General features: G+C 37.8%; 2 protein-coding genes and 1 pseudogene across 3 annotated transcripts; all 3 read left to right on the top strand.

Annotated features, from left to right (window-relative positions):
* The first annotated feature begins 1120 nt into the window (after positions 1–1120).
* Positions 1121–1693, top strand: LOC126584330 (pentatricopeptide repeat-containing protein At3g12770-like). Its single transcript, XM_050248742.1, has one exon. It carries the CDS (start codon positions 1121–1123, stop codon positions 1691–1693), a length of 573 nt encoding a protein of 190 aa, XP_050104699.1.
* A 3365-nt stretch (positions 1694–5058) lies between these two features.
* Positions 5059–7643, top strand: LOC126587447 (probable polyamine transporter At1g31830). 2 transcript variants are annotated; one of them, XM_050252517.1, is made up of 2 exons: positions 5059–5320; positions 6006–7643. In XM_050252517.1, exons 1-2 carry the CDS (start codon positions 5318–5320, stop codon positions 7443–7445), a joined length of 1443 nt encoding a protein of 480 aa, XP_050108474.1. In that variant the 5' UTR covers positions 5059–5317; the 3' UTR covers positions 7446–7643. The 2 variants fall into 2 exon arrangements, with proteins under 2 accessions (XP_050108474.1, XP_050108475.1); XM_050252518.1 differs by having other exon boundaries at positions 5059–5438.
* A 1326-nt stretch (positions 7644–8969) lies between these two features.
* Positions 8970–11088, top strand: LOC126587375 (serine/threonine protein phosphatase 2A 57 kDa regulatory subunit B' beta isoform-like; annotated as a pseudogene).
* Positions 11089–13566: the final 2478 nt, after the last annotated feature.

Here is a 13566-nt window from a genome sequence, read left to right as displayed (position 1 = left end):
AGAAATTGCTCGACTCATAAAATATCCATGTGAAAGTTTAATAATTTCATTCGTCATCACAAAATGTTGCTCATAAAACTTATTTTCGTTGCCCTAAGATTAATGCAGGACATCCCTGGACAACATAGATAACAAAACTCCATTTGGCTACATTATGAGCTCCATCAGTAATTTTTTCTGACTTTAATTGTCCAAATGGCTTATACATTTTAATTATGGGAAGAGATCCCATTCGGATTTCTCCCACAAAGTCCTAGGGATCTGGAGATTTGGATCCTTGAAATTTGATCAAACGGTTACAATTATTATAACTTTTAGAGAGGCACCCCTTGTTTGTAACCGTTTGATCAATTTCAAGAGTCCGGATCTCCGAATTCCTAAGACTTGGTGAGAGAGATCTGGAAGGGATCTCTTCCCTTTAATTATGACGTGCAAAAGGTCATGTGAAACTCAATAGTATGGTGGGGCTTGCCTCCTTGTTTACTTTGACACATTTCTCATAGAAATTAATAGGTTTTGAAAAATCTATGAATACCACCTTTCGTGGCATTTTTGTTAAAATTAATGTTGAACATTCCTAACACCATGTAATAAAATTATAAATGGAACTCTTTTCGAAAAACGTGAAAGGTATTCGCCGTTTTTTTTTTAATTTTAATTTTAAACGATTATCTCTAAACTTTTATAATTTGTTAATTTTCTCTTCTAACGTGAGATTTTGAAAATTTTCATCTATTTTGATCACGTGCACAACACATGGCAATTGTCTGAAGGCAAAAAAGTAATTTTATGCCACAACAAAACCTAATCGTTGCTAGATAGAAGAGGAAGGCATGAGCGCCACAAAGAACGTATATGGAGTTGGCGGTGGGCATCCTAGGGTTAGAATCTCAGAGAGAATATGAAGAATCAGCGGCGGAATCAACAAATTAGTAGAAAATTCAAAGGTATCTTGAGTAGGCCTGGGCATGGTTCGGTACGGTTTGGTACCAAGGTAGTACCGAAACCAAACCCGTAGTAAAATTTTGGTACGGTTTGGTATGGTACGAATGGGTGTACCGATTTAGTACCGAACCTAATAGGTTCGGTCCAAGTATAGGTTCGGTACGGTTGCAATGGCATGCCGGACCTCGAAATGGGTCGACGGGTTCATGGACAGGTGTTTAGACATGGGTTTGAATCAGATGTTTTTGTGCAGAATGGTCTCGTGGCGTTGTATGCTAAATGTGGTCGAATAGATCGTGCTAGGGCTGTGTTTGATGGTTTAGGTGAAAGGACGGTTGTTTCCTGGACTTCGATGATTTTGGGGTATGCCCAGAATGGCCAGCCTTTGGAAGCTTTGAGAATTTTTGGTCTGATGAGAAAATTGAATGTGAAACTGGATTGGATCGTTCTTGTTAGTGTTCTAAAAGCTTATACTGATGTAGAAGACTTGGGACAGGGGACATCTGTTCATGGTTGTTTGATTAAAATGGGTCTTCAATTTGAACCTGACTTGCTCATTGCATTCACGGCAATGTATGCAAAAAGTGGGCAGGTGATGGCTGCTAGATCGTTTTTTGATCAGATGCAAACGCCGAACGTAATACTGTGGAACGCTATGATATCTGGTTATGCGAAGAATGGTTATGCTAACGAGGCTGTAGAGTTATTCCAGGAGATGATCACAACAAATTGTAACAATTTTAATTGAAAAACTTATCGGTACGGTTATGTACTAAACATAGAACCGAAACCGAACCGACTACACAAAAAATCGAACTGATTTTGTACCCATACCGAATGAACCGAAAAAAAACCGAACCGATCAGGTTCGGTTCGGTTCTCGGTATTTTTTGCCCAGGCCTCATCTTGAGCTTTGAAGCTCATAACAATGGGTATCGTGGTAAAAGACGGTGGGCATCGTCCAAATCTCCAAGATACAGCAAGTCTTTACTTTTTTGTTTTTTTCAGTTTGATTAATATGCAAAATGGTTGCTCTGTCTGTTATTTTCAGCTTTAAAATTCTAATGATGTGTGTATATGGGCCCCCTTGGTTGTTTTTTATGAAGTATTGTCTCTTACTTCAAGATTTCATAGTTTGTGTTACTGTTTGGACTCAAAATTACATCATCGGTCTAAGTAATCAATGTCGTTGAATGAGCAGAATTTTAGACAGTTGAATGACAAAATAGTTGAAATGATTTTCAATTAATATTGAAAAATAATATTATGATATTATCTCTTAATATATATTAGGATATCTAAACCTAATATTAGGTATATCCAATTGATTGTTTTGAAAAGAGATGATCTGATCTGTCTTCAAAGGATTGCACGAAGACATTTGAATGGGCTCATCATATCAAAGCCCCAGGTGCATGCAATCTCCTACATGGCTAATTATTATCAAAACCAAGTCCTATTGAAGTGGGTGGTACAATTCAAATTGGCTTGGAATTCATGGACGTGTTGGAGTGAATGGGGTTGTAGCACGTGGCTTTATCTTGAGATATGACTATTATATTTCATCAATTAGAATCACCTTTTAGAGTTTTATTTGGTGAAGGAACCATCATGCATGTACATGGTCTTCGTTAGGGGAAATGTGCATGATGAATTCAATTCGTGAAGTGATTTGATGGAATTATGATGAGGTAAGAAGCCTAGGTAGGCTAGGCTTTTGGTTATGATGGATAAGTCTGCCATAGATAGGCTTTTGGATGGGTGATGGGATAGGTTTTTATTTTGTTTGAAAAGTCAACCATCTGGAAGATAGGCTTCAATCTATGCCACGGATCAGCCTTAATTCTACGAGTTTGAGTTTCAATTGGTTTCCAAGAAATTATTAGGTCATGCCAAGCAAAAAGGATGGATGCTATAAATACAGAGTTGCAGGCAACATTGAGGCCCTCCAATTCAACACACAAATTGCTATACGCAAAACTTCTCAACAACCTTTGAGATTTTATCCTCTCCCCTTTTCTTCTCGCCAACACATCTTCAGTTTGGATAAACAGCACTGTGAAGGCAACTGGCGACATCTTTAGTTTGGATAAACAATACTGGAGCAATAGAATCAGCCGATCAATGAGCACCTTCAGTTTGGATAAACAACACTGCTTCGAGACCGATTGGTTATTTATCCAAGTCTTAGTCAACAAGGATTTTCAAGTCCTTGTTAGTAGAGGTCATGTCATTAGCCTTATTGGCAAAGTGAGGTGTTACGGGTTACTAGGCTCGGCACGTTGAACGCCAAGTTGTTTTATGATTGGATATTCACAAGTACATTTTAGAGTTCAGCATTCCAACGGCCAAACCACATTTACCATCAAGACATACATCTCTTTCGAGTATTTATGTCCATATAGTTTGGTGCCAGTTCAGCGTGCTTATACTCTCACGAATATAATCACCGTGACCAAACCCAGCACCGACGATTTGTGAACTTCGCAGAACTAGCAGCCTTGTCTTCAGGCTCTAAAATCTTCAGGCTGAGATGTGTCACAAAATCAAGAAGTCAGCAACGCGCTCAACGTGACATTAACATATTTTACTGCTCAGCCGAGCTCGCCCGTCGAGTTGGCATGCCCCACACACAACCGAAAGACATAGTTAGCTTATTAATTACTCAGCCTACGCACCACATAGGCTTGGTAGTTTTTAGGGTCAACAGGTACCAAAACATGTATTTTGTGTATTTGGTCTGTTGCTCCTTCTACTTAATTCAATAAATACAGATAGGGGGAGCTAACAAACAAACATGTATATTAAGTGGCATTAAAAATGAGAGCACAACTTGAAAGAGATATCTAACAAACAAGCAAGTTTTTTTTTTTTTTTTTTTAAAGAGACAACTGGTAGCAAGCCACGGTTATCCACTTCTCCCGAAAGTCAGAATGACTCACAGAGGCATTTCAGCTTTCCCCTGGCCACAAGTTTGACTTCCACACCAGCATGGGGTTTCGAATCCAAGACCTTTAGTTTTTAGTTTGAAGGAAGCCTCGCAACCCGTCTTTTATCACTGGAACACCTACTCGTGGTTAAACAAGCAAGTTTTTGATAAAACAAATAAAAAAGAAACAAAAAATAAAAACAAGCAGATTTTACTAAAGTGGACATATGAGTGGATAAATAGAACTTACTTGTGCGACACATCAGCACACTAACATAAAATTTGATTAAATGCTAACGGAATGATCAAATTGATATGTATGATCCATTTTTAGAAATCAAATTAATTGATTTTCTATTTAAGGGTCCATTTTGATTGGAAGGTCCAATTTCAAGATCAAACTGTGATAAGTATTCAATATTTTATTGATTTCTATTTTCCAGCTTAAAAATTAAATGAAGTGTACTTATGTGACCCAATGAATAGTAAAGGGGGCCAAAACACATTTATAGCCTTTAGATCATCTTCGGAATATCCCGCATGAATTAGGTGAGCTTATAATGCAGTGACAAAGACACGAGAAATAGATTTTACATTCCGTCGTTGGAATGTTTTACAGCCAACTAAAATATATAAAGGGATACTAATTTCAAGGTATTTTATATTTTGCATTGAAGATGCTCTATACTAAATAATAGAAAAAATAAATTAACACTGAACTCGTCATTCACGAGATTCAAAATTACATCTTACTTAAAAAACACTAACTCGTGATACTAAATGTCTAAGTATTAGCATTATTTAACAAACTATTATGCATGTTAAACAGGTGGGGGATTATCAACCATAGGTCATTATAAGACTCGTAGTTACTAACGGTCCAAAATCAACCACGTCTCGTTGGTAACCCGACCTTCAGTAAAACTCCTTTTTCCATTTCAATCAAACCCTATAAACATGCTTTTGCATATCCGACATTCCATATGCTAACGGTCCTTGTAATAAGGAGGCAGATTGTCTGCCCTTTTGTTATGATGTCTTTTCCATAGTCTTGTACGATTACAGTTAAATCACGTCAATATTTTATATTTTTATCATTTTTTGTCTTATTATTTCTATTAAAAAATTAATATAAAATATTAACGTGATTTAACCATGAACGCATAAATAGAAGAGAATGGTTACGACACCATAACAAAAGGCAGACAATCTGCCTCCTTGTAATAAACGCAACACTTGAAAATCTGTGTTTGTTTTTCTCTGCAGCCGTGTCCAACTGTGTCGGCGATGCAGCGCTCTCACTCTACAGCTGAATCAGATTCGTGTGTGTCCACTCAGACCGACGCGTGGTGGAGACGCAGATGCTCCCTTCTCTGACATCATGACGCATCGATAAAGCACCGCAAATCCGATTAGGCCACTTCTCTCTCTTGCCTCCTTTTCATGGTTAGCTCCTCCTTCTTCTTCTTCTTTACTCAACGCCCCCGCCCCCCTTTTGGCCTTTTTTGTTTCTTCACCGAGTTGTTCTTGAAATCGGTCGTGGATTGTTAAGCCAGAAAGAGAGGTACATTTCCCCATTGGGTTTTTTTTAATTGATTCATTGATGCTGTATTAATTTGGAATTTGCCTAATTGGGATGTGAGATTTTTGCTTTATATGGCTGCTTTGAGAGAACTCACATTGTTATTTTGTTTAGTTTTTATCAATTTGATGTGATAGTTTTGGTGGGTGTTTGTGCTTTGTGGTTCTTTTGCCGGTTTGCCTGTATTTTGTGGCTGGAAATTCATTGCTTGATGGAATGAGCGTTTGTGATTTTAGTAAACAATTTTGTATTTGTTGCATGACAAAGACTTTACAAGGAATTTATCTTCTTCCCAATGAATGGAATTCTGGAATTATAGAAAATTATACTCTTTTTGTATAGTTTTTCTTAATCCTGTTGTGAATTCAGTTAAATTTATGTGTTTTTTTACTGTGAAAGTAATTGCCTTTGCTTGAAAGTGATGGCTTTAGATATAATAACTAGGAACAATGTTAGCTTCTGCAGTATTCGGTTCCCTTTTCACTTTAACAGTCGAAATCCAGTAATCCATGGCATTTCGTAAGAGTATGTTTACTACATTATGCGCAGAAACATAGAAACTCACCTATTAGGCAAATGTTGGACAACAATATTGCTGAGTATGCTCGTTTGGGGGAAGGATCCTCTCACGACTTACATAAGTATCAAAAGGTTTCAATTATACCTCTTGTGTTCTTGATCTTCTACGAGGTCTCAGGAGGTCCATTTGGTGTCGAAGATAGTGTCCAGGCAGCCGGTCCCCTTTTAGCCCTTCTTGGTTTTCTAGTTTTTGCAATCATATGGAGTGTTCCAGAGGCCTTGATAACTGCAGAAATGGGTACTATGTTCCCTGAGAATGGGGGATATGTCGTTTGGGTCTCATCGGCTTTGGGACCGTACTGGGGCTTTCAGCAAGGATGGGTAAAATGGCTTAGTGGGGTGATTGATAACGCTCTATACCCTGTTCTGTTTCTTGACTATCTCAAATCAGCAATTCCGGCTTTAGAAAGCGGTCTCCCAAGGACAGTTGCCGTGTTGGTTTTGACAGCAATGCTCACTTACATGAACTACAGGGGTTTGACAATAGTGGGTTGGGCTGCTATCTTACTGGGGGTGTTTTCACTTCTTCCTTTCATATTCATGGGATTTATAGCAATCCCCAAACTAAATCCTTCAAATTGGTTTGTGGTAAACCTGGAGACTGTGAATTGGACTTTGTACTTGAACACGCTGTTTTGGAATCTTAATTACTGGGATTCAATTAGTACTCTTGCAGGGGAGGTGGAAAACCCTGGTACAACTCTTCCGAAATCTCTCTTTTATGCCCTTATCTTGGTTGTGGTTGGATACATTTTCCCTCTTCTGATTGGTACCGGAGCTGTTCCAGTTGAACGTGATCTATGGTCAGATGGGTATTTTGCAGATATTGCTAAAATGCTTGGAGGTGTATGGTTAAGAACCTGGGTCCTAGCAGCTTCTGCTTTGTCAAACATGGGTATGTTTGTGGCTGAAATGAGCAGCGACTCGTTTCAACTTTTGGGTATGGCAGAACGTGGGATGCTTCCTTCAATCTTTGCCAAAAGATCTCGTTACGGCACACCGCTTACCGGAATCTTATTCTCTGCGTCCGGTGTAATCTTGCTTTCCTGGTTGAGCTTCCAAGAGATTGTAGCTGCTGAGAACTACTTGTATTGCTTCGGAATGATAATGGAATTCATCGCGTTTGTGAAGTTGAGGATGAAACACCCAGCTGCATCGCGGCCTTTTAAGATACCGGTGGGTACAGTGGGAGCAATTTTGATCTGCATTCCTCCGACGGTGTTAATCTTTGTAGTTTTAGCTCTTGCTACTCCAAAGGTAATGGCTGTTAGCATCGCTGCGGTGATCATCGGGCTGCTTCTGCATCCTTGCATCGAGCACACGAAACAAAAGAGGTGGTTTAATTTCTCCACGAATTCTGACCTTCCAGACATCCACAATGCATATGACCAGTATAGTATTGTGGCATGATTCCATCAATAAATGTAATCATTTGGTGTTTGAAATAATTGGTTGTCTCTGACTTTGACAAAAAGTTTAGAAGAGCTTTTAATTCATAGAAGTGTTTTGAAAAGAAGCACTTGATGGATGTTAGTTTATGAAGCACTTCCAAGTGTTTTTCAAAAAGCACTTGAAAAGTGGTACAATACAAATACTTTTGTACTAAAACTACCACTCTGATCTGCTTTGCTTGCCAAACAGTCCCTTGGAAGGAGATCATTTTATCCTATCCGTTCATCAGATATTATGTGGCAATAAATTATTTTGAAATTTTTATTTAAATTGAACACAAATAATACCTAACAAAAGTTGGCCGCAAGCTGTACGATAAACGACTAGAATAATTAATCCCTAAGAGCGAGTCCACCCTTGAAGATTTTGTGCTAGCACCTAGCGCATTTATACACTCAAGTGAACAGTAATAGACCTCAGTAAACAGTAATAGAAAGCACCCAGCCTATCTAATATTATATTATTTTATTCATATCAATTAATATTTTATCATTTAATTTATTTTTTATTTTTTCTTCTTTCTTCCTTTCCCTTTCCGGTCCTTTCTTTATCATTTATTTTTTCTTCTTTCTTCTTTCTTCATTTCCCTCACCATGTCGGTACCCATCAATACTCAACCTCCGACCAAGACCTCGACACCCAGGGCTTCAACCTTCACCGCACGATCGCGGAGCTCAACCTGGACCACCTTAACAAGGTGTTCGTGGCCGTCGAGTTTCTGAAGCGAGACCCGGACAAGATCCGGACGGCGCAAGAGCACACGGACTCGCTGCTGTGAATGGAGTACAGGAAGACGAAGCGGCCGGTGGCGTTCACGAGGTCGACGGGAGACGGCCTCCAGTTCAAACTTCCTTCGGACACCATGCTGGCGTCACCATGGCATCAGATAGGTCGGTCCCAAGGTCTGTCGATTTTAGGCCGGCCTGTGGACTGGCATGGGCTGGGTGCCAGTCAATTAGGTCGGTTGGAGCAAATTCACTAGGTGGCCTATTTTTTCAGCTGGGTGCCGGGCAAAAAGTCCTCCAGTGGACTTGCTTCCGAAGATGATCCTCATCCAATGTTTACGACATGTTGTCTTGTTGCTTAGCAGTAACATCATTCCACGTGGCACACACTCAAGAACGAAGAAAGATTGGTAAACTCAATTAGTCCTTAAACAAGTTGTTCGTTAATTCCTAACAGCTGTTAATATTAGTGAGAAACACTTTGACGATCACATTGTAACATCCTCTATCAACTTTCTGAGCTTATGTTCAGTAATCTAATCATTAAAGAGAGTATTCCGAGGCTTATTGTGAAAAACCCCTTATATTGGCTTAACCTTACCTTAGCAGCTAATTAGGTTTATGTCAAAATTGCGGTCTTTTGGTTTATTTATTTAGGGTGATGCTATCCACACTCTCATTTTTACTTCTCACACATTCTCTTAATTTCCGGCCGTCGGATCAAATGAATTGAAAATGATCAATGGATAAAAATTAATATGGGTGTGTGGGGGGTAAAAAAGGGTGTATGAATAGTATTACCCTTTATTTATTTATTTATTTTTTAATCAACAAATTGCGGTCTTCTGTTAACCATCGGATTTTACAACACTTTGTTGTCTATATAACACCGCTGTCGTTTTGGCCTTTGTTTCATCAGCTAGTGAAAAAAAACTAACCAAATAAGCACTTTTATAAGCAGTTTGAGGATGCGGTGCTTTTCTGGATAGAGAAAAAGCTTAGAGGAAGAGAAGAAAAAAAAAAATGGGAGTTCAAAACAACACTCCAAGAGCTTCACCAAGGGCATCACCAAGGGCTTCCCCAAGAGGATAATCTACAACCCTTCAACGCCTATTTGATCTCGATGCCAAAAGCGCTTCTGACTGCGGAAAAAATATTGCCAACTCCAATAGTACTATTGGCAGTCAATCTTCTTCCAGTGTGGAAAATGAAGAAATCCTATCAGCTATCTCCGTTGCCATTGTATCTTCACCTTCACCGATCCAAGGGAATGCCCTACGCAACAAGAACTCAAAAGGCAAAAGCTTTTGCAGCTCCTCTCGATTGTCAAAACCTCGAAAAAGCCTCTGAATGATCATGTCATGTCGTCTCTCATTTCCATGATATCGTTAAACCTTTTCCGGCCTCTCCCTCCTCCTTCCAATCCCACAATCGCTACGGACTTTCCCGATGATGAGGACCCCATATATTCCTTTTCCCCTGTGTGGTCGCACCTGCAGTTAGTCTACGACATCCTCATCCGCATCGTGATTAACAACGATCCTAAGTTACTCAGAGGATACATTGACCACCAGTTTATTGTCAACCTCCTTGCCCTCTTCCAATCAGAAGACCCGAGGGAGCGCGACAGCTTGAAGAATGTGTACCATAAAATATATTCTCGATTCACATTCTACCGTTCCTTCATGAGGAAATCTATGAATGATGTGTTCTTGCACTATGTATTTGAGACAGAGCGGCATTGTGGGATCAGAGAGTTAGGTTGAGATATGGGGAAGCATAATCAATGGCTTCACTGTGCCGCTGAAGGAAGAGCACAAGCTGTTTTTGATGAGAGTGCTTATTCCTTTCCACAAGGCTAAAGGGATGCAGAGCTACCACAGGCAGCTGGCTTATTGCGTGTCGCAGTTTGTGCAGAAGGAGCCCGTGCTTGGCGGGATTGTGATGAGAGGGATTTTGAGGTATTGGCCCGTGACGAATTGCCAGAAGGAGGTTTTGCTGGTTGGGGAGCTGGAGGAGCTGGTGGAGAATATTGACCCTGATCAGTATAGGAAGTTGGCTCTGCCTTTATGCCTACGGATAACAAGATGCTTGAACAGTTGGAACTCACAGGTACATAGTTTTAATTTTGCTTCTGGCTTGATGATTTTTCGAATATCAAGATTCACAAATTCAGTGTTCTTTTCCCTTGCAAACAAACAGAAAAGCATTGCTAATTCATAAAAATTTAGTACCCTCTTTTTTAAGGAGTTGCTCCTCTTTATCTGCCAATCATACAAACTACATTATTCCCTTAAGTTTAAATGTCATGTTTTAACTATGGTCTAAAAAAGTGCTATATTGTTTTGTACTCATAGGTAGCAGAGAGAGCCCTCTATGTTTGGAACAATGAGCACTTTGTGAAGATGATATCTGTGGCAATGGAGGAAGTGTTTCCGGTCGTGGTTGAAGGCATGGAGAAGAACTTGAAGTGGCATTGGAGCAAAAGCGTCCGGCAACTGACCGAAAACGTGAAGGTGATGCTTGAAGAAATGGATCCAGTTTTGTACTCCAAATGCCTTGAAGAAATTGAGCTAAGAGAATCCAAGGCCAACCAAGCAGAAATCAAGAGGAAGGAGAAATGGGACAGAATAGAAATGGCAGCAGCAGGAGCAGCCAAGCCTCAGTTCCTCCAACCACAACATTTCTTGTGTGTATACAAAAAGTAGTCTCTACTGGCTTTTTTGGGTTTGGTTTCATACCCATTGAAGAAGGTTTATTATAAACTCAGCTCCTTACGTGTAAATAGTTATTCCCCTTTGCAGATCAATCAAATTACGACGTGCGGTGAAACTTTCTATTTTGTGGTTAATGAGGGCTTTAGAAACAAGATACAACTATTATATTCCCCACACGAAACCAAGCTAATTACTGTATGTATCGCAACTCGGTCGCATGATATTATCACTTCACGTATTATAATCTGGATTGGCAACGAATTAATACTTTAAAGTGTAGTATCATAAAATAAAACACTTAAGACTTATTATATTAACGCGTAAACACATGTCACTTTACATGATTTCAAGGTGGTGGATGAGAAGGTGGTGAAAAATCGAAATTAAAGTTATTACCTAATTATTCTTTGTTTGTTAATTAAGTGCTATATATGGAGACTGCTCAGACTGGCCAAGGATATATTTTCTAGTTGTGAGGATTACAAGGAAGTTGGAAACAAGGCAGGCAGGCCTGCAGACTTCGAAGGTTTGGGTAGATGAACATACACCGTAACACGTTTTATCTTCTTTTTAAAAAATATATATATTTGGGAGATCCTTTCTCTGAACGTATCCATGTTTTTGTAGATCTTATTGTAACAGGTTTGTCTGGAAATATGCGTACCCATATTTTTCCACCACGGCGTGCATTTCGTGTCATTGCTCGCCGCTCTGCTTCTATTTGTCTATAATTTTATAAGGATTTATTTATATGTGCTCTACGGCTTTGAAAGAGATTAAACTTATCAACAAACTTTCAATCAAGTAATATATATATATATATATATATATATATATATATATGTGTGTGTTTCTTTTGATAGAAGGGGTTTCAAATTCGACTCTCCTCTAGTTACTAAAAAATTCATAATTTTGACCTAATTCTGAGCATATATAGTCATCTTACACTTTGCTAAGCCTTTGAAACATGCCTAAAATTTGCTTATGCTCTTTAGGTTTTGGTTTGACGATCTCTCCTGAATAAATGAGTGAAGGTTACATTAGGATTGAACACATGATTATATTAATGTGTGTGACATCCACACACACCTTTTTATCACACATTTCTTATTAATTTCTGTCATTTGATATTCTTCAATTCATTCGATCCGATGGCCGGAAATTAAAAAAGTGTAAGAGAAGTAAAAAATGGTGTGTGGATAGCACCTCCTATATTAATAACAATTTTTCCACTCTTGCTTGCTCATTCTCATCGTTTAGGAAGTCCTTTTAAATGACTGAAAGCGTTTTTAGAGAAAATATTTTAAAATCAAACCTTAGTGGAGTTGCAAGTTAATCTTCGAAAAGCACTTAAAGTGCTTTCTGTAAGAAGCACATAACTGGTTATTCATAAGCATTGTATACATAAGGAAAAAAACGAATCGAAGTTGGGACTTTCAATAAAACATTATTATTTTATATTTTTTTTGACAATTTTCAATTGAGATCACATATTCAAATAAAAATTCGAGATTAATCACGGTACATGTGCATTTATTTCATACATTCGTCATCTATCGATTATCTTTGCAACTAAGAGGAGAGAATATTATATATGACAGATAGATGATGAATATATTAAGTAAATGCATGCACAACTTGAATTTTAATAATACATAATCAACTTAATATTCACAAAAATCGAATTCCCTCAATTTTAACTAATACATATAGCTAGTTTGGGATTGTGGTGCTTAAAAAAAAAAACTTATTAAAAATTTAGAACATCAGATATGTTTGGTAAAACAAACAAAAAAATTGTTTTTAAAAAATTGTTGTCAATGATAGTAGAAAAGTATATAAAATCAAAAGCAGGGTCTACCATGCTTCTAAAACAAATGTTTTTTTTTTCAAAGCATAGTGATCAGTGCCCGTTTAATGAAATTTTCAAATGGCAAGTATACAACCACATATTTTACAAAATTACAATCTTGGCCCCTACATTATTTTCTTGACAATAATTATATTACATTAAATACAATATCATTTTTAGTCATTTAACATATCACAACATTTATATAAAAGTTTATGAAACACTCAAACACTTTTTTCAAGCACTTTTACAACAACAAAAAAGTTTGCCAAACACTCAATAACTTTATTTTACAACTGTTTATTCTCACAAAACAACAAAAACAATTTCTTTTTTTTTAAATCACAACAATAGCAAACTAGCTCATAATCAAAACTAAAACAGTCCTAATATCTGCAAAAGCAACATCCCCCCCCCCCCAAGTTAGTTTTTATCAAACTTAATTTCAAATTAAATTGTACACGAAATTTCACCCACTAATGTTATTATTTATCAAAAAATTCAAACCAAACTATTTACTAATGGTTTGTTTGCAAGTGCTTTGAAATGATTGAAAAGCGTTTTTAGAGAAAAATGTTTTTAGGTTCCCAAAGCACTTGAAGTGCTTCCTGCTAAAAGTACTAGTTATGTGCTTATTGTTGGAAGCACTTCAAAAACTTTTTCAAAATTAACTTGCAATTTTACTAACGTTTGGTTCCAAAAATATTTTATCTAAAAACGTTTTTCGTTGTTGAAAAACACTTGTCAAACGAATCCTAAATTTGATATCCTATTTTACTCATCAC

Source organism: Malus sylvestris, chromosome 10 (genome assembly GCF_916048215.2).
Source record: "Malus sylvestris chromosome 10, drMalSylv7.2, whole genome shotgun sequence".
Classification (NCBI taxonomy): domain Eukaryota; kingdom Viridiplantae; phylum Streptophyta; class Magnoliopsida; order Rosales; family Rosaceae; genus Malus; species Malus sylvestris.
The sequence above is the reverse complement of the archived record's forward strand: the minus strand, read 5'-3'. Positions and strand labels throughout refer to the sequence as shown.